The 20,241-nt window shown below is 41.5% G+C and overlaps 1 protein-coding gene across 2 annotated transcripts in view; it reads right to left on the bottom strand.

Annotated features, from left to right (window-relative positions):
• The window catches only part of BPTF (bromodomain PHD finger transcription factor), a gene marked incomplete at both ends in the record, with an annotated part of 152,889 nt that overhangs the window by 59,153 nt on the left and 73,495 nt on the right, over positions 1-20,241 (bottom strand). For both annotated transcript variants that reach the window (XM_080713422.1, XM_080713423.1), the window contains 4 exons: positions 1,871-2,009; positions 3,329-3,458; positions 18,735-18,866; positions 19,300-19,655. In XM_080713422.1, coding sequence (XP_080569548.1) covers positions 1,871-2,009; positions 3,329-3,458; positions 18,735-18,866; positions 19,300-19,655 — 757 coding nt within the window. The remainder of the gene's footprint in view (positions 1-1,870; positions 2,010-3,328; positions 3,459-18,734; positions 18,867-19,299; positions 19,656-20,241) is intronic.

Below are 20,241 nucleotides of genomic sequence, written 5' to 3' on the forward strand. Positions count from 1 at the left end.
AATGTAAAAACAAAATAGGCTAGGGGTATATCCCAGAGGTAGAATGCCCCTGGGTTCCATCACCAATGCCAGAAAAACAAAACAAAACAAGCCTCAGCTTCCCAAGTACTGGGATCACAAGCGTGCGCCACCATGCCCGGCCAATGGTAACTTTTCTACACTAAAAATTTCACAAATCTTCCAGTCCCAGTTCCACTAGAACCATTCACAAAGAAATCTAATTAGGATACACTCTTCAGTGTACAAAACTGTTGTTGCAAATCACTTAGGCAACAAAGCAGAAAAAGCACCAGACAGAGAACACAGGAGGCCAGGAGGCCAGGTGCACGGGTTCCAGGCAGGGTCCTCTCACTCTCCCGGGGAACCTCAGAATGTCACTTCTCATCTCTGAAGGAATCTGCTCACTGAATAGCACCTTAAAAATACACAGGTTTAAGCCGGTCGTGGTGGCGCACATTGTAATCCCCACGCTTGGGAGGTTGAGACAGGAGGATCGCACAGGTTCGAAGCCAGCCTCAGCTACTTAGGCTCTCAACTACTTAGTGAGACCCTGTTTCCAAATAAAATATAAAATAGGGCTGGAAGTATAGCCCGGAAGTAGGAAGCCTCTGGGTTCCACCCCCAGTACCACCAGAAGAAAAAAAAGAAGAAAAAAAAAACAGAAAAAAGCCAGGCATGGTGACGCACGCTTGTAATCTCAGTACTTGGGAGGCTGAGACAGAAGGATGGCACAGGTTCTAAGCCATCCTCAGCTACTTAGTGAGGCTCTCAGCAACTCAGTAATACCCTGTTTCAAAATAAAATATAAAACAGGGCTGAACTATAGCCCAGAGGTAGAAAGCCTCTTGGTTTCACCCCTAGTATCACCATAAAAAAAAAGAAGGGTGTGGTGGCACGTGCCTATAATCCCAGTGACAAGAATCCATCTTTTAAAGGGGCAGTTCACTGGCAGAGCTCTGTGATTCTAAATACTGAGTTTACTCTCAAGGAGCAAAACCCAAATAAACAGCTTCCTTTCTGGGTTTGTTATCAGTACGAATGCTGAGGTAACCAGGCAGGTAGCTTCTCAAAAGGTTAACTAGTGTTAAATGTTGTGTGTGTGGTGCTGGGGTGGAAGTCAGACACACCACCAAGCTCTAGGCCCAGCCATTTTAATTTTGAAACAGGATCTTACCAAGTTGCTGAAGGTGTTGTTAAGTTGCTGAGGCTGGCCTTGAACCTGTGATCCTCCAGTCTCAACTTCCCAAGTATGGGGGTTACAGGCATGCATCAGCACATCCAGCATTACTACTGAATTTGAGGGTTTTTTTTTTTTTTTTTTTTTTGGTACTTGGGATTGAACACAGGGGGTTCCTTCCACTGAACTAACCTCCAATCCTATTTTATTCTGAAGCAGGGTCTCACTAAGTTTCAGAGGGCCTCAAGAGGCTACTGAGGCTGGCCGCGAACTTGCAATCCTGTCTCCGCCTCCTATGTACTGGAATTACAGTCACATGGCACCACACTGCGCTTTGAATTTCAGAGTTTGAAAACCAATACTGTAATTAGGTGTCAATGGCTTCAAGCAAACAAAAACAAAAGAAATAATTCTTTTCTCTTTAATTGTAATTCTAGATATAAGAATCTTGTAAATAGAGGTAATTTTTAAAACTTTAAAAACATAATTAAGAACGAATAGTAAAATTGCATACTATCAAAAATTTCAGATAACTGTTTTTATCTAAAATATGGTGAACTACAACTTACAATTAATTCACAAAAATTAATTCACAAATCAGAAATGGTTAAACAGAAAATAATTACTATTTAAAATTCAACGTTTTAAATATTTAATATTAGGTAAAACTATTAAAACTCTTGGATTACTTACTTCCTTCTAATGACTTTCTGTAATTCGCATTAGTATTGCCTGGCAACTTAGGGACAAACCTATAGACGTGAGTTTTGCTGATCCAGCTCCAGCCGCCGTAGCCCGTTACTCTATACTCCTCTCCTTTTTGTTTCCAAACCTGTGACAAATGAAAACAAGATGATTAAACAACATGCTTCTAAGTATGGTGTTATTACACATGCTTGCCAAATAAAAGTAAGAGTCAGGCAAATTAGTGCTATGTATCAATCAATTTAACTTTCACTGGAATCAAAGATGTATTAAAGAAGTTTCTACTTTTGAAAAAGTTTTTGCTTTTTTATTTATTTTATTTTTCAGTACTCGGGATTCAACCCAGGGGCATTCTCCTTCCAAGTTACACCCCCACTTCTATTTTATTTTTTGATAACAAGGTCTCACTAAGTTGTGGCAGGTCTCGCTAAGTAGGTGAGGCTGACTGAGAACCAGTGATCCTCCCACCTCAGCCTCCCAAATACTGGGATTACAAGTATACCACTATAACTGTCTTAAAATATAAAATTAAACAAAGTTTTCCAGGATTATAACATTTTCAACTAAGAGAAAGTTTCACTTATCAAATTACCAGAAAAATGTACTTCATCCCAAATATATTTATTAAAACACTGTGTCAGCCAGACTTCGTGGTGCAGGTAATACCAGTACTGGGGAGGCTGAAACAGGAGGATCATAGATTCATGGCCAGCCTAATCAAATTGGGAGGTCCTCGGCAACTTGGTGAGACCCTATTTTAAAATAAATAAAATAAGCCGGGCGTGGTGGCACATGCTTGTAATCTCAGAATTTGGGAGGCTGAGACAGGAGGATCACAGTTCAAGGCCAACCTCAGCTTCTACTTAGTGAGGCCCTTTGCAATTCAATGAGACCCTGTTTCAAAATAAAAAATAAAAATACAGGGCTGGGAGTGTAGCTCGGAGGTAAAAGGACCTTGGGTTCCATTCCCAGTACTGCAATTAAAAAAATAAAATAAAATAAGTAAAATAGGGCTGGGGGTATAGCTCAGAGGTAGAATGCCCTTGGGTTCAATTCCCAGTAACATGTACACACACACACACACACACACACACACACACACACACACACACACACACCCCAGACTTGTAATCCCAGCATTTGGGAGGCTAAGGCAGGAGGATCACAGTTTAAGGACAGCCTCAGCTACTACTTAGGCCCTTTGCAACTCAGTGAGACCCTGTTTCAAAATAAAGAATAAAATATAGGGCTGGGAGTATGGCTTGGAGGTAGAAAACCCATGAGTTCCATCCCCAGACTCACAAGAAGAAAGAAAGAAAGAAAATGGAAAGAAAGAAAAAAAAAGAAAGAAAGAGAAAGAAAGAAAGACAAAATTATTATTCAAAGTTGCAGAATAAAAGACTCAGAAATGGCTAATACTACTTTAAAAGATTTAATAAAAATTACCTGATGTTTAACAGGAAATGTGTATTTTACCCACGTGGCTTGCTGCATTGTTTCTTCCTCTTCTTGTTTTTTCTCCTTTTTTTTAACTTTTTCTTTTTCTTCTCTTTCAATTGATGTCATCCTATGTAACCTAAGAATACATGAATAAAAGAGAATTAAACTCAACTTTGAAAAACTAAAATAAAAGCCTTGGGTATGATTTAAGTGAAATACTGAGTATTAGGCACACAGCCTAAGACTGGTTATAATCCCAAAATTCAGATAGCTCCTACTCACAAACACATACATACACAATTCATTAACAGGAAAAATCAGAGTACAAAGTCACAAAAACAATAAAATACTGTCTTTTCCATATGCCTCCTCCCCAAAACGCTTATGTTTTATTATGCATATGCATATTCCAATATTAATGGACCTTCGCAACAGTCCATTCCACCTTTATACAAAAAAGTACTGATAGTACACATACAGCTACAGGTTTTTGTTTTTTTTTGGGGGGGGGGGTCTGGGGATGAAACCCAGGGGCATTTGACCTCTGAGCTACACCCCCTGCCCTATTTTTTATTCTTTATTTTGAAACCGGGTCTCACCGAGTTGCAGAGGGCCTCACTAAGTAGCTGAGGCTGCCCGTGAACCGTGATCCTCCAGGTCTCAGCCTCCCAAATGCTGGGATTACAAGCGTGCGCCACCACGCCCGGCTACAACTACAGTTTTTAATCAGTCAATAATTACACTAAAATATCTTTCCAGAGAAGAACACAAAGATCTTTTTTTTCAGTACTGGGGATGGAACCCAGGAGCATTCTACCTCTGAGCAACAACCCCAGCCCTATTTTTTATTATTTAATTTGAAACAGGGTCCTACTCAGTTGCAGAGGGCCTAAGCAGCTGAGGCTGTCCGCAAACTGCGATCCTCCAGTCTCAGCCTCCTGAACACTGGATTACAAGCTTGCACTACCACGCCCAGCTCACAAAGATCTTTTTATAGAACTAAAGACATGCCACTTCATAGATATAGTCAATAATTTATGGAACTAGTTCACTATTACAAAATGCTTATTTCTAGTTGTTTTTCCTTCCCACACAGATGAACACACATAAAAACTTCTATTTTTATCAACCAGCATTTCTGATTCTTACTCACTAGCACTGGAGATTTTAGTCTTCAGAGGGTCCACTAACACAAAATGCTGGCTTACCGATGTATAAATACAGTGCACCAATTAAAAATTTAAAAAAAAAAATGCTGGCTTACGATGCCCACAAAGAAAGGGGCCACAGACTTCCCCTTTTGGATGAGAGAAATCAGGAAAAAAAATGCACAATGACCTCAACCCTCAGACATTAGCAGCGGCCAGGTCCGTTGTCACAGAGAAAAACAGGCACTATTACACCTACCAGCAATGGGAAGGCCTGTGGCAGGATTCTCCAGGAATGTGATTAGACTAGATTGTCATGAATGGGAACAGTTCTCATCATCAGAGGCATGAACTAAACCCCAGAGAGGCGCTCCAGTGGTAGAAGTGCTGCTCCCCACCCTTCACAGAAGTGGCTCATTTCGGATGCAGGTTTTTGGTGACTTGGAGTAGTAGTGGTAGAAAAATGTGAGAGAGAACTTATTTTTTTTAACCTCCATCTCCCTTTAAACCCTGACTCTCTCCCTCTTTTTTTTTTTTTTTTTGGTACTGGGGATGGAAATCAGGGCCATTCGACCTCCGAGTTACACGCCCTGCCCTATTTTACATTCTTTATTTTGAAACAGGGTCTCACTAAGTTGCAGAGGGCCTCACTAAGTAGCTGAGGCTGGCCACAAACCTGTGATCCTCTCGTCTCAGCCTCCTGAATGCTGGGATTAGAAACGTGAGCCACCACACCCGGCTTCCTTCTCCTCTTTTGAACAAGGTGTAGTGTCCCTGTGTATATGACCTCAGGACACAGCTTACCCCAGGCTGAGCGTGCATGCCAATTAACTGCACACAACTAGTACATCAAGTGTCCTCCAGGAGACTCTGCAGACTCCCAAGACTTGATGGAGGACAGGAGCGGAGGACCGTCCCTGGAACTAACATGCTGACTCTGATACCAGCCACTCAACAACACTCTTGAAACTCCCAGCAAAGCACAGCATGGTGGATAACACACCCGTCTCCGACCTCAAGCCCAGGAAGGAGTGACTGTGCAAGGACTCAGTCAGTCAGGGCTACCGTGCACCTGTGCAAAGCCAGGACCACCACAGTAACCAAGAGAGACCGAGAATGGAGCACTGAATGGAGAATACTAGTATGGTTACACCCCGGGGACTCACAGCTGGGCAGGGTGCTAGTGTGGATGCTTGGCGGCTGTCCAGAAGCCAAACGGGCCCCCTTTCATCACCAAACCCAAAGGCTGAGGCTGCTAGGCCAGGAAGGCGGTGGTCCTTGAAAATATCCTCTTCCCATCGTCACCAAGACAAGCCTTAGGGGAGACCCAGCAGCACAGGGCAACTTGGCAGTTGGGTCGTTTGCTGGGCAGAAGTCCCTGCCACTGCTGGTGGCCTGGATGTCTGGGGAAGGAAGCCTCTAGCGGGCACTCATTCTGGCGGGCACACCAAATGGCACATTTGCCTGCCTTGGCTCCTCAGTCAACTGTGAGCTGGACCAGGAGCAGGTTGGGCGCCGAGTCCACTCTGATCTCATGCTGTGCCCAGGTTTGCTGGGTTTGTTTTGCTATTACACTAACTACACTGTGCAACATCATGGCTTTTGTGGTAACATGGGGGTGTCCCTCTATGGACCCAAAGTTCTTGCACTTAAAATGCCAAGAGCGCCAAGCGAGGGGCTCCGCAGAACCGCACGCTTCATACTCCCAGGAATTTGAGAGCAGATGCTATCCCCACCCTCATTTGAACTGTTAGTACCAAACTTCCAAACTGTTAGCCGAACTGAAAGGTAAACACTATCCCACTGTTCTTCAGTTATGAGAAGGAATTGTTTTTTTGTCTACTGGCCTTTCATATTTATTTTTCTGCACAATGCCTGTTCAAATCCTTTGTCTTGTTTGTGCTGGACTATTAGTCCTTTTCATTTATAAAAGGTCTTTGCCAATTAAGAAAATTTTCCATTTGTGTTGCAAATATTTTTCCTCAGTTTGTCATCTGTCTTTTGAGTTTGATTATAGTGTTTCCACTCAGAATTTTAAATACATGTATCCACTTTTCTCCTCTATGGCATCTGGGTTTTTTATCTGTTTAAAAAGAAAGTATCACAACAAAATTATAAATTAATTCATGCTTTCTTATTGAAGTTTACTTTGTTTTTGTGTTTAGGGTTCTGTTTTTGCAACCTTCATCAATCTAAATGTGTTTGCTCAGGCAGGACCTAGGGGGTATTTTCCCCGAACATGCCCTCGAGGCTGTCTTATATATAACTGATCCCATGGCCAAATTCTCACATGTATTTAGGTTTATTTCCAGGTTACTTATTCTATTCTACCGCTCCATTTCTTCTGGAGGACAAATTATTTTTATTATGGCAGCTTTGAAATATGTTCTAATACCTATTTTCTAAATATTCATCCCCTGTGTGGCTATTTGTGTACATTACTTTTTCTAGATGAAATATTAGTATCATTTTAGTCAAGCATCCCTTGTCCACAGGAGGGCAAATCCTATTCGCAAGAAAAAGAATCCTTTAAGTCTTTAGTTAAGCTTGTTTTGTGGAACTTGGGATTGATCCCAGGGGCATTCTAAGCTATACTGCCAGCCCTATTTTTCCACTCTTTATGCTGAAACAGAGTCTAAGCTGCAGAGGGCCTCATTAAGTAGGTGTGGCTAGCCCTATACCTGTGATCCTCCTGTCTCAGCCTCCCAAGTCCTGGGACTACAAGTGTGCACTACCACGACCAGCTTCTAGGTTTTTTTTGTTTTTGTTTTTGTGGTACTGGAGATGGAACCCTCCTTCTACCTCCGGGCTACACTCCCAGACCTATTTTTTATATTTTATTTGGAAACAGGGTCTCTTAAGCCAGCAAGGCTGGCTTTGAACCTGCACAATCCTGTCTCTGCATACCAAGTGCGGGGATTACAAGCGTGCACTACCACACCTGACTCTAGTTAAGTTTTTTTTTTTTTTTGTGGTACTGGGTGTGGAACCCAGGGGCTTTCTACCTCCAGGCTATACTCCCAGACCTATTTTATATTTTATTTGGAAACAGGGTCTCACTAAGTAGCTGAAAGCCTCACTAAGTAGCTGAAAGCCTCACTAAGTAGCTAAGGCTGGCTTCGAACCTGTGAGATCCTCCTGTCTCAGCCTCCCAAGCGCGGGGATTACAAGCGTGCGCCACCAGGCCCGGCCTTCTAGTTAAAGTTTTTTTTTTTTTTTTTTTTTTTTTTGGTGGTACTGGGGTTCCTGGAAGCCCTTCTACCTCCGGGCTACACTCCCAGACCTATTTTTATATTTTTATTTGGAAACAGGGTCTCCTAAGCCAGTGCGTGCGGCTGGCTTCGAACCTGCGCGATCCTCCTGTTTCTGCCTCCCAAGCGCGGGGATTACAAGCGTGCGCCACCACGCCCGGCTTCTAGTTAAGTTTTAAAGACTGCTTTAAACAGGTTCTGGAGAGTTCTTCAGAAATTTATTTCAAAGTGTCTAAGGATTATTTTGGGTTTGGTTGTTGCTGAGATTTTTGCATTTGTGGTAATTTAAAAAATATAAACACAATGTCATTAAACTAAATTTCATCAATAACAAATACATCAGAAGCTTGTGTTCTCCCCCATGACAATTATTACTGATTTTTATGCTAAGCATTTCATTATAGTTTTACTATGTCTATATCGCAAACAGTAAGAAGTTTGACTTGAATATTCAGTAGCAATCATAAAACTAGCTCCATGAGGGGAAAAGGTCACTATTAAAGGTTTCCAGAAAAATATAAAGTTGATGCTGCGTCACAGTTCATATAAGTTTACGAAAGCCTCTTGGACACAGTGGCCAGGTCATGAGCAGGTTCAGGGGGACAGAGGGCTCACCACCATCGGGGTGCCTGGCGGACTGCAGAAGAAAACTGGCCCACTGCAGAGCAGGGGCAAAGTGGTCTATCTGGACTTCCGCTGTCTTTGTGCCTCGTGACAATTCAGTGCTATAAATTTGGGAACATTTTCACTTAAAATTTGGCCTTCCTGGTTTACCATATGTCCATCTGCATACCATTTCTATGGTTTTACTACGGTATTCTCCGCTGTTCCTTTTCCCTTGTGGGTTTGTTTGTTTGTTTGTTTGTTTATTTGACTACAGACAGAACCCAGTGCCATTCTACCTCCAAGCTACACCCTCACCCCTATTTTTTATTTTTATTTGGAAACAGGATCTCTCTAGGTTGATGAAAGTCTCACTACTTGCAAAGGCTGTCCTGAAACCTGAGATCCTTTGATCTAAGAATCCCAAGTACTGGGATTACAGGCACATGCCAACATTCCCGGCTCACTTGTGGGTTTATAACTTTTTGAAAACTCCCTTAAGGCCCAGGCATTGTGGCGCACGCTTGTAATCCCCATGGTTGGGAGGCAGCAACAGGAGGATTGCGCAGGTTCGAAGTTAACCTTGCTGGATTAAGAGACCCTGTTTTCAAATAAAAATATAAAATAGTTCTGGGAGTGTAGCCTGGAGGTAGAAGGCTTTCCAGGATCCCCAGTATCTATCTATCTATCTATCTATCTATCTATCTATCCATTTCTCTCTCTCTCTCTCTCTCTCTCTCTCTCTCTCTCTCTCTCTCACACACACACACACACACACACACACACACACACACACACACACACCAAAAAAAAAAAAAAAAAACCCCTTAAGGAAGATGGGGATGTGGTCTATGGATAGACTGCTTGCCTGGCACAACTGAGGTCCTGGGCTCTATACCCAAGCACTGTTAAAGGAAGCAAAGGAGGGAGGGAGGAAAGGAAGAAGGGAAAAAGGGACAGAAGAAGGGAAAAAGAAAAAAATTTCCCTTGCCACAGTTTTGCTGGTGGGGAGCAGGGAAGAGAATAAAAGGTGTTTATTTGTTATTTTAAACTCAGAATAGCTCCGTATTTTCAAATTCTTTTTTTTTTGGCGGTACTGAGGTTGGAACCCAGAGGCTTTCTACCTCTGGGTTATACTCCCAGACCTTTTTTTATATTTTATTTGGAAACAGGGTCTCACTAAGTTGCTGAAAGCCTCACTAAGTAGCTGAGGCTGGCTTCGAACCTGTGTGATCCTCCTGTCTCAGCCTCCCAAGCGCGGGGATTACAAGCGTGCGCCACAAGGCCCAGCTAGCCCCATATTTTCTACATGATTATTGGTTGCACTGTTAAGTACACCATCCTTATTTCTTATATTTTTTCTAAAAGCATTTCAGTCATTTTTGGGGGACGATCATAGGCACATAATTAGATAAACTATGTATAATAACTCTGTATCTTGTCAATTCTTATGTTTTGCTTCTCTTGGCAAATTAGCCTGAGCTGTATTTTCAGGAAAAGTTAAAACACAAAAGTTGTAAAAGACATCTTTGATTTCTTCAACCTGAATGGTTTTTATTTTTAAATTTGTTTTGTGTGTGTGTGTGTGTGTGTGTGTGTGTGTGTGTGTGTGTGTGTGTACTGAAGACTGAACCAACGAGGATTCTACCTCTGAGCTACACTACTAGCCCTTTTTATTTATTTTTATTTTTTTGAAATAGGGTCTTGGGCCAGGTCTGGTACCACTCGCTTGTAATCCCCACACTTGGGAGGCTGAGACAGGACGATCGCACAGTTCAAAGCCAGCATCAACTACTTAGTGAGGCTCTTAGCAACTTAGTGAGACCCTGTTTCCAAATAAAATATAAAATAGGTCTGGGAGTATAGCCCGGAGGTAGAAGCCCCTGGGTTCCACCCCCAGTACCACATACACACACGAAAGAAAGGAAAAAAGATGGATGGAAGGAAGGAAGGAAGGAAGGAAGGAAGGAAAGAAGGCAGGCAGGCAGGCAGGCAGGCAAAAGAGGGTCTTAGTAGGTTGCTTCAAATCTCAATAAGTTGCTGAATGTGATCCTCCTGTCTCAGCCTCCCAAATATTGAGATTACAGACATGACCTATTGCACCCAGCTAGCCACATTAATGATAGTAGAAATAATTCAAGGGTTTCAGCGAAAAGCAGGATTTGGTCTAAAATACATCTTCAACAACAACAACGATGACGACGTCTTCGCACACTCCCTTTTAAGTTTTTTTTTAAAACCATCAATTAATAATGAATATTGACAAATTCCCTCTGGGAATCTACTAAGGCAATCAAAGAACTCTTTGACATCTCAAAATAGTATGCTATTAGCTGGGGGGGGGGGCACATGCTTGTTAATTCCAGTACTTGGGAAACTGAGACAAGAAGACTGAAGGTTCAACGCCAGCCTCTGCCACTTATGAGGCCTTCTGGCACTTGGTGAGAATCTGCTGCTAAATAAATATAAAGAATAAAAAATAGGGCTGGGATGTAGCTTGGAGGTAGAATGCTCATGAATACAATTCCTAGTACCACAGATGCATGCAAACACACACACACAAATAAGTATGCTTTGGACAAAACTTTCATAGCTAAGCTAAAGCCAACTTAGCAATATATATGCTAATATTTTAAGATTTCTTACATACAAATCTACTCACTACTAATTTTTTTTTTTTTTTTTAGGGGAAAGCGAGAACGTAGTCCCCCACTACCACAAATTATGCAGTCGAGTTTCCCACATTGGGGGAAATCACGGGTGTCAGCACATCCAGAGTACAATGGATAAGCCTCGCCCTGGGAAAACAACCTTCATGATCATGGTATCTCCCCTGCCAGGCAAGTATTGCTATTAATTATTAATTGATAATAATTTTCTGTGTTTGATACTATGGATCAAATCCACATGCAAATTTATTTTGTTATTATTCTACTTCTGAGCTACATGCCAACCCTATTTTATTTACAAGGTTGCTCTCAACCTGTTATCTTTCTTTTTCAATCTCCCAAGTACTGGGATTACAGGTATGCACCACTACACCCAAATTGATGATAAATTTAATAAAGGAAACTGAACCATAACTTTCTATTTGCCTATTTCTTTTCACCACGTTTTATGCAAACAATTAACAACCTGCAGGCTTTCCTCTCTATCCTGGTTAAGCAGTTTAAAAAGAATCGTCTACTTCTTGTAATTTGAAAAACATATACAATCATCTGGATTCGTATCTCTCTACTGACAAGTGCAGTGATAAACAGAAGCAGAACCCCTTAGCCTGCCTAAGGCTGTACCTAGGCTTGGCCTAAGGGCAAAGATCACCGGGTCTCTCTATTCCAACCTAAAAGAGCTACCGTGGCAGTTTCTCTGCAGATATAGAAAGCTTTGTGGAGACTTTCTAATCTCCAGGTATAACAAGAGAGAATCAGAAATATTAGTTAGTATATTCTCTTCTTTCTTTCTTCTTCTTCTTTTTTTTTTTTTTTTTTTGGTGGTGCTGGGGATGAAATCCAGGGGCCTTCTACCCAGCGCTACTTTTATTTTATTTGGAAACAGGGTCTCACTAAGTTGCTGTGAGCCTAAGTAGCTGAGGCTGGCTTCAAACCTGCGTGATCCTCCTGTCTCAGCCTCCCGAGTACTGGGATTACAAGCATGAGGCACCATGCCCAGCATCTTCTTTATTCTTGATACTGGTTATTTAAGTATCAGAATTTTTTAAGTTGTAATGGTATGTAAGTTATGTTTGTTTTTTTGTTAACATTTAATCTGTTCTTACCATCAACATATCCTTTCTCTTGGCTGACGTTTTTTTTTTCCCCCCAGTACCAGGGATGGAACCCAGGGGCATTCTACCTCCGAGCTGCACCCCCAGCCCTAATATTATATATTTTTTTTATTATTATTTTTGAAACAGGGTCTCACTGAATTGCAAAGCGCCTCACTAAGTAGCTGAGGCTATTGGCTGACTCTGAGATGTCTGTCTAGGTAACTCATTTGGGGTTTTTCTTTTCTAACACTAGTACTGAGGACTATCAACTTCTTCTAGGGATTCGTTAACTACATTCTACAAATTCCATTATATATCATGTTTCAATGAACATTCAAATAAAAAGTTTTGTAGTTTTATGGTTTTTCTTTGACCATTTTTTATCTAGCAGTGTTAATTCTTAAGCTTCACATATAGCCCTTAAATTTAAATGTTTACAATAAATTCTATACCTATCAAGACTAATGTAACACATTAGCATACATGTTTTATTTATTTATTTATTTATTTTGGTGGTACTGGGGTTCCTGGAAGCCCTTCTACCTCTGGGCTACACTCCCAGACCTATTTTTTACATTTTCATTTTGGAAACAGGGTCTCCTAAGCCAGCGCGCGCGGCTGGCTTCGAACCTGTGCGATCCTCCTGTCTCTGCCTCCCAAGCGCGGGGATTACCAGCGTGCGCCACCACGCCCGGCAGCATACATGTTTTAAAACTTCAAACAAGCCAGGCGTGGTAGCGCACGCTGGTAATCCCCGCGCTTGGGAGGCGGAGACAGGAGGATGGCGCAGGTTCGAAGCCAGCCGCGCTGGCTTAGGAGACCCTGTTTCCAAATAAAAATGTAAAAATAGGTCTGGGAGTGTAGCCCGGAGGTAGAAGGGCTTCCAGGAACCCCAGTACCACCAAGAAAAAAACTTCATACACACCCAGTGAGGGGGCACATGCCAGTGATATCAGCACTTGGGAGGCTGAGACAGGAGGATCACAGGTTAAGAACAGCAATTTAGTGAGGCCTTCTGCAACTTAGTGAGACTATGTTTCAGGGTGTAGGAGTAGGGCTGGAGAGTAGCTCAGAGGTAGAATGCTCCTAGCTTCAAACCTCAGGTTTTTTTTAAAAAAAGTATACAAATAATATCATACTGCATGTATGTTTTGTGATGGACTAATTTCTACTTTATTATATATTAATGGCATTCAGTTTTGTTGACAACTGTTGCTCCAGTTTGTTTTTCACTGAGAAACAACAGTCCATTATAACAGATTACCCCAATCTAAAAATGCTTGATGTATGCTGGGTGTGGTGGCTCACACTTGTAATCCCAGCACCTGGGAGGCTGAGACCGGAGGATCACGGTTCGCGGACAGCATCAGCTACTTAGTGAGGCCCTCTGCAACTCAGTGAGACCCGGTTTCAAAATAAAGAATAAAAAAATAGGGCAGGAGGTGTAGCTTGAAGGTCAAATGCTCCTGTGTTCCATCCCCAGACCCACAAAAGAAAAAATAAAAAAGCTTCATGACAAGTATTTAGGGAATTTTCCAATTCTGCCACTACAAAATAATATCACAAGAAACATTTCCCTACATGTCTCTTCATGCGCACATGTTCCTCTATGGTATTAAACAGAGAACTGTGTTTCTGACTTTTTTTTAACAAAACTTTCTCTAATAGGATTACACCAATTAGTGTAACTTGTTTTTTCTTTTTCTTTTTTGGTGTGGTACTGAGGATTGAACCCAGGGGAATCCTACCTCCAAGCAATACCCTGAGCCCTATTTTTTATTCTTTATATTGAAACAGGGTTTCACTAAATTTGGAAGGGCCTCAATAAGTAGCGGAGGCTGGCTGTGTATCTGCAATGCTCCTGTCTCAGCCTCCAAGTACTGGGATTACAAGCGTGCACCTCCATGCCCTGCTTATTCATCTTTTACCAGAAATGTATCAGAGTACTCTTCCAATTTTTTCACATCTTTGTATTTACTCTTTAACTTTTTGACTGTCAGAGAAAAATAAAATGGTAGTTTTTTTCTGTGTAGTGGGGGAATGAACCCAGGGACATTAGACCTCTAAGCTACCCTCCAAGCCCTTCTTATTTTTATTTTTTGAAACAGGGTACTGTATAGTTCCTGAGGCTGTCCTCGAACCTGCAATCCTCCTATCTCAATCCCCCAAATGCTGCGATTACATGCATGAGCCATTATGTCCACATTAGTCCATGGCTCTAAAATGCATTTCCCATCTTACCAGGGAGGTTAAGCATCTTTTCATGATTCTTGGCTGTATGCTTCTCTTCTCGAGTGAACTTTTTCTTCTTCTAAATGGTTTTTGAAAAAACTACTACTGGCTGAGCACAGTGGCACATGACTGCGATCCTAGCACTTGGGAGGCAGTAAGATTACAGGTCCACAGCTAGTCTCAGCAACTTAGTGAGGCCCCCTGTAATTTAGTGAGAAATTTTCTTTTTCTTACTATATTAGGAGTGAACCCAGGGACATTCTATCTCCAAGCTATACCTCAGCACTATTTTTATTCTGTATTTTGAAACACAGTTCCACTAAGCTGCAGCACTAAGTAGCTGAGGCTGGCTGAAAACTTGTGATCCTCCTCTTTCAGCCTCCCGAGTACTGGGATTACAAGCATGCACCACCATGACCAGCTAGCGAGAAATTTTCAAAATGAATAAGGCTGGGGAGCCAGGCGTGGTGGCATGTGATTGTAATCCCAGTACTCAGGAGACTGAAACAGAAGGCTCACAGATTCTAGGCAAGCCTCAGCTAACTGGTGAGGCCTCCACAACTTAGTGAGACCCTGTTTCAAAATAAAGAATAAAGCCGGGCGTGATGGCACACGCTTGTAATCCCCGTGCTTGGGAGGCTGAGACAGGAGGATCGCACAGGTTCGAAGCCAGCCTCAGCTACTTAGTGAGGCTTTCAGCAATTTAGTGAGACCCTGTTTCCAAATAAAATATAAAAAAGGTATGGGAGTATAGCTCGGAGGTAGGAAGCCTCTAGGTTCCACCCCCAGTACCACCAAATATAAATAAATAAATAAAAGTAGACCTTGGAGTGTAGCTCAGAGATAGAATGCCCCTGGGTTCCATACTCAGTACCACACCCAAAAAAAAAAAAAAAAAAAAAGTTTAGTATCTATAATATATTCCAGAACTCTAAAAACTCTGCAATATTTTTCTTATCTTCTTTTTCTTTCATATGTGTGTGTGGGGGGGTGAGTGTGTGGGTGTTATTAGGGATTGAACCTAGGGCCATTCTGCCTCTAAGATATACACCCAGCTATATTTTTTAAAATTCTTTATTTTGAAACAGGGTCTAAGTTGCAGAGGGCCTCACTAAGTAGCTAAAGCTAGCCTTCAACCAGCCTTTTTTTTAAGGTGGGTAATAAACACACCAGTGATTGTTTTTTAAATTATCTATTACACCTACATTTTCATAGAATTTTATGTATGCATCAATAATTAAACAGAAAAGGAAAGTCACAGCCAGGTGTGGTAGCTTACGCTTCTAATACCATTACTCAGGAGGATGAGACAGGAGGATCATAGGCTTGCTGTCAGCATCATCAGCTTAGTGAGAGCTCTACAACACACTGAAATCCTGTTTCTAAATAAAAGATAAAATAGGGCTGAGGTATAGCTCAAAGGTAGAATGCCCCTAGGCGCAATCCCCAGCACCACAAAAATAAATAAATGAATGCATGCATGAATGAATGAATAAACAAAACAAACAAACAAACAAACAAAAAGCAGGGCAAGAGGTATAGCTCAGAGGTAGAACACCTCTAGGTTCATTTCCCAGTGCCACCAAAAACCCCAAAACAACAACAAAAAACAGGTATAAAATATTACAAAATATATTGTTAAAATTACAGAATTATGCCGGGCGTGGTGGCGCACGCGTGTAATCCCCGCGCTCGGGAGGCGCAGACAGGAGGATCGTGCAGGTTCGAAGCCAGCCGCGCGCGCTGGCTTAGGAGACCCTTTTTCCAAATAAAAAAATATAAAAATAGGTCTGGGAGTGTAGCCCAGAGGTAGAAGGGCTTCCAGGAACCCCAGTACCACAAAAAAAGAAAAAAATATAGAATTATGCTAATAGAGTGCAACTTGACGAGACAGAATGATTTTTTTTGCTTTATCTTCTTGAATAATAATATTTGCATTTTATAACCATAAGCATGTATGTATGTATGTAGTTTTTTTCTCTCTTCCCCGGTGGTAGATTAAACCCAGGGGCATAGAGCATATTATCTCTGAGCTACATCCCCAGCCTGATTTTATTCTTTATTATGAAACAGGGTCTCACTAAGTTGCAGAGGGCCTCACTAAGTAGCTGAGACTGGCCTTGAACCTGGATCCTCGGGTCTCAGCCTCCCAAGTACTGGGATTACAAGCAGGCGCCACCAAGCCCGGTGCATATATTCATTTTATAATAATATTTTCTTGGTACTGAAGATTGAACCCAGAGGCATTCTACATCTGAGCTATAGCCCTAGCCTATCCCTCCCCTCTTTTACGTAGCATTAAGGATGAAACTCAGGGGTCGTTTACCTTCACACTACATTTCCAGTCCTGTTTTGTAATTTTATTTGAAAACACGGTCTTGCCAAATTGTCCTGGATGCTCTTAAACCTGCAATCCTGCTGTCTCAGCCTCCCAAATACTGTGATTATAGGCATGTGCTACCATGCCAGCTCCCAGTCCTATATTATTTTTTATTTTTAAATAGGGTCTCACCAAATTGCTGAGGCTGGCCTGGAACCTGTGGTCCTCCTCTCTCAGCCTTCTAATTACTGGGATTACGGGCATGCACCACCACATCAAGCTTAATCAATATTATAGCCGAGGGTGGTGGTGCACGCTTGTAAACCCTGTGCTTGGCAGGCTTAGACAGGAGGATCGCACAGGTTCGAAGCCAGCCTCAGCTACTTAGTGAGGCTCTCAGCAACTTAGTGAGACCCTGTTTCCAAATAAAGTATAAACTAGGTCTGGGAGAACAGCCCAGAGGTAGAAAAGCCCCTGGGTTCCACCCTCAGTAGCACACACACACACACATACACACACACACACTATATATATATATATATATATAAAATGTATTAGAGCTAAACAGATTTCAAGTCACAAAGCATTTTTTTTTAATATATACTGCTCAAGTCATACAGTTCTGGGTCTACTTGGGAGCTGCATGATCTTTGGACAGACACTCAAATCTAAAAAAGGATGTAAGGCAGCAAGACATAGTAGCACGTGTCAGTCAGTAATCCCAGTACATCCAAGGTTGAGATGGAAGCATTAGAGATTTGAGGTCAGCCTTAGCAATTTAGTGAGACCAGGTTTCAAAGTTAACAAGCTGGGTGTGGTGGCTCATGCCTATAATGCCAGTACTTGATAGGCTTAGACAGGAGGATCATAGGTTCAAAGACAACCTCAGCAATTTAACGAAGCTGTTTCAAAATCAAAAATAGGGCAGTGAGTATAGCTCTGAGGTAAAATCTGCTGGGTTCTATCCCCCAATACCACACACCAAAAAAACTAACAAATAAAATCAGACAGGATGATCACAGATTTAGCCTGCCTCAGCAACTCAAGAAGGCTCTTAGCAACACAGCAAGACCCTGTTTCTGGGGGTATAGCCAGAGGTAGAAGGCCACTGAGTTCCGCCTGCAATATCATTATGGGTGGTGGGGTCATAGTTTGGAGGTTGAATGTCCCTAGGTTCAATCTCTAGTATCAGAGAGTAACGGATGTAAGGAAGATTCCTAGCATAGTACTGGGGACACTCTAGAACGAGTCCTCAAAAATTACGAGCCAGGTGTGGTGGTGCAAACTTGTAATCCCAGTACTTGGGAGATTGAGACAGGAGGATTGAAGATTTTCAGCCAGCCTCAGCTACTCAGTGAGACCCTATTTAAAAAAAAAAAAAATAGAGTTGGGGTTGTAGCACAGAGGCAAAATGCCCTTGGGTTCAATCCCTAATACCATTAAAAAAAAAAAAAAAAAAAAAGAGGGCTATTTTGGTTTCATTCATTTACTTGTGGTACTGGGGACGGAACCCAGTATAGCATTCTACCTCGGAGATACACCCCCAGCCCTATTTTTTATTCTTTATTTTGAAACAGGGTCTCACTGTGTTGCAAAAAGCCTCATTAAGTAGCTGAGGCTTTCCGTGAACCTTGATCCTCCTTTCTCAGCCTCCCAAGTGCTGGAGTTACAAGCGTACACCGCCACACCCGGCTTCTATTTCAGTTTTAATAATTTTTTTTAACTTTGAAATTTTATTCCATATCTGGTCTCTTTTGATCTTTATTATAACCACATATTCCAAATAAGAATAGAAGCCAAGAAGAATCAAGTGTTTTAATATGCCCTCTTAAACTCATTAACTTTTGTGTGTGGTACTGGGGATTGAACCCAGGCGTATTCTACATCCAAGTAACATCACCAGCTCTATTTTATTTTTATTTTTTATTTTGAAACAGGGTCTTTAAATTGCGGAGCCTCATAAGTTGCTCACGCTGACCGTGAACCTGTGATTCTGCTGTCTCAGCCTCCCAAGTACTGGGATTACCATGCCCAACTAAAACATTAATTTCATTATGAACTGATTAGTGTTGTAAGGTTCAGAGGCACTCACCTGGTGTGTCCTAAAGATTCCCGCCATATTGGTAGCATCACAACTGGTTTGACTGCACACTCCAGGATGGCTAATGCCAGTGCAAATTCTCTGGGTTTACTACACATCTGAACTGCCTTGATCCAATTTGCCCTGTATTTCAGGAAAAAAAATTATTAATTTGGTTCATCTTAAACTGAAAGTATGATAGCTATGAAGTTTTCCAGGGGCGAATATAAATGCTCTTTTACCATAATATCTACATCAGAGAAGCACAGGTTTATAAAACGGAAGGAATTCCACAGACCATTTAGACCTCCCAATTCCCTGACTTTCTACAATGTTCTGGAACTGTGGCTTACACATGATTTTCAGGGATAAAAATCATCTTCCCCACCTAAAAATCATCCAAATGCTAACATCGATCGGTGCTCTAATTTTGAACTACCCATATGCTTCTAGGTTCCATACTATCTACTGATCAATCTGACTTCACTGGCAATGAAATTTTAAGGGGTAAGTCTACAATAATCATTTTTAAGTATTTAGTATATTTATGACAATAAACTGACTTAGTTTCCTGTACCTGTGTGAAGCCCAATTGGGATGAAGAAAGGATGAAGGGATGTTGTTTTCTAGTTGTGTGATGGTCAGTCTCAGAGTAGATATGGTAAGAACTTTGGATCCGTGGACAGAACCGTTCCATTTGAACTCTCCTGCTGGAGTCAGACAGAATTTATGTGCAAGATGCCTTCTCTTATCGTGGTCTTCCCTGTGCTGGTGTTTATTCAAAGCAAATGAATTTGTAGAGTACTGATTGTGGTAGACGCGATATTTCCCTTCTTGACCCAGCTTAAAATAATTGTTGATATTTCCTTTCATGACCACTTCCTTTTTAGTACTCAATCGAGAAATTTCTCCTTGAGAGTTAACTACCAGTACCTGGCCAAGAAAAGAAAAAGACTTTATTATTCACGTCAAAGATGCAAATATTGTCTGATCAACCATATTCCATAACTATAATCAATCCTTTCAAATAAAATACATATGACTAAACTACTGAAGTTTTAAAGTAAAAGCTAACTGCAATTAAACAGCAAGGATATGCCTGCAAAAGGAAAATTAACATTTATTATGCTAAACATAATAAATGACGAGTTCTTTCATAAATTTCAAATATATACACGAAACTCTGTGTGCATAGCATTCACCTACCATTATCTCAAGTTTATAAAATTACTCTAGGAAAATAGGAGGGAAAGTACATGCATAAACGCCAAAAACTTGTCCCCAAAATACCTTTTCTTCTGTTCCTTTTATCATTCCAGCCTTAGTACAAGAGCACACAGCACACAGATACTTTAAAACAGTGTTTAGGAAGTATATCCTGATGCCTAGTTTGTGTGAGGGCCTGGGTTCAATTCCTAGCACCACACAGGGAAAATAGCTCATCACAGGATAGAGGATAGTTCACTTCATAGGGCAGAGTGCTTGCCCAGTATGCACCAAGACCCTGAAACTGATTCCT

The sequence above is a fragment of the Muscardinus avellanarius genome (assembly GCF_963383645.1).
Source record: "Muscardinus avellanarius genome assembly, chromosome: 16".
NCBI classification, from domain to species: domain Eukaryota; kingdom Metazoa; phylum Chordata; class Mammalia; order Rodentia; family Gliridae; genus Muscardinus; species Muscardinus avellanarius.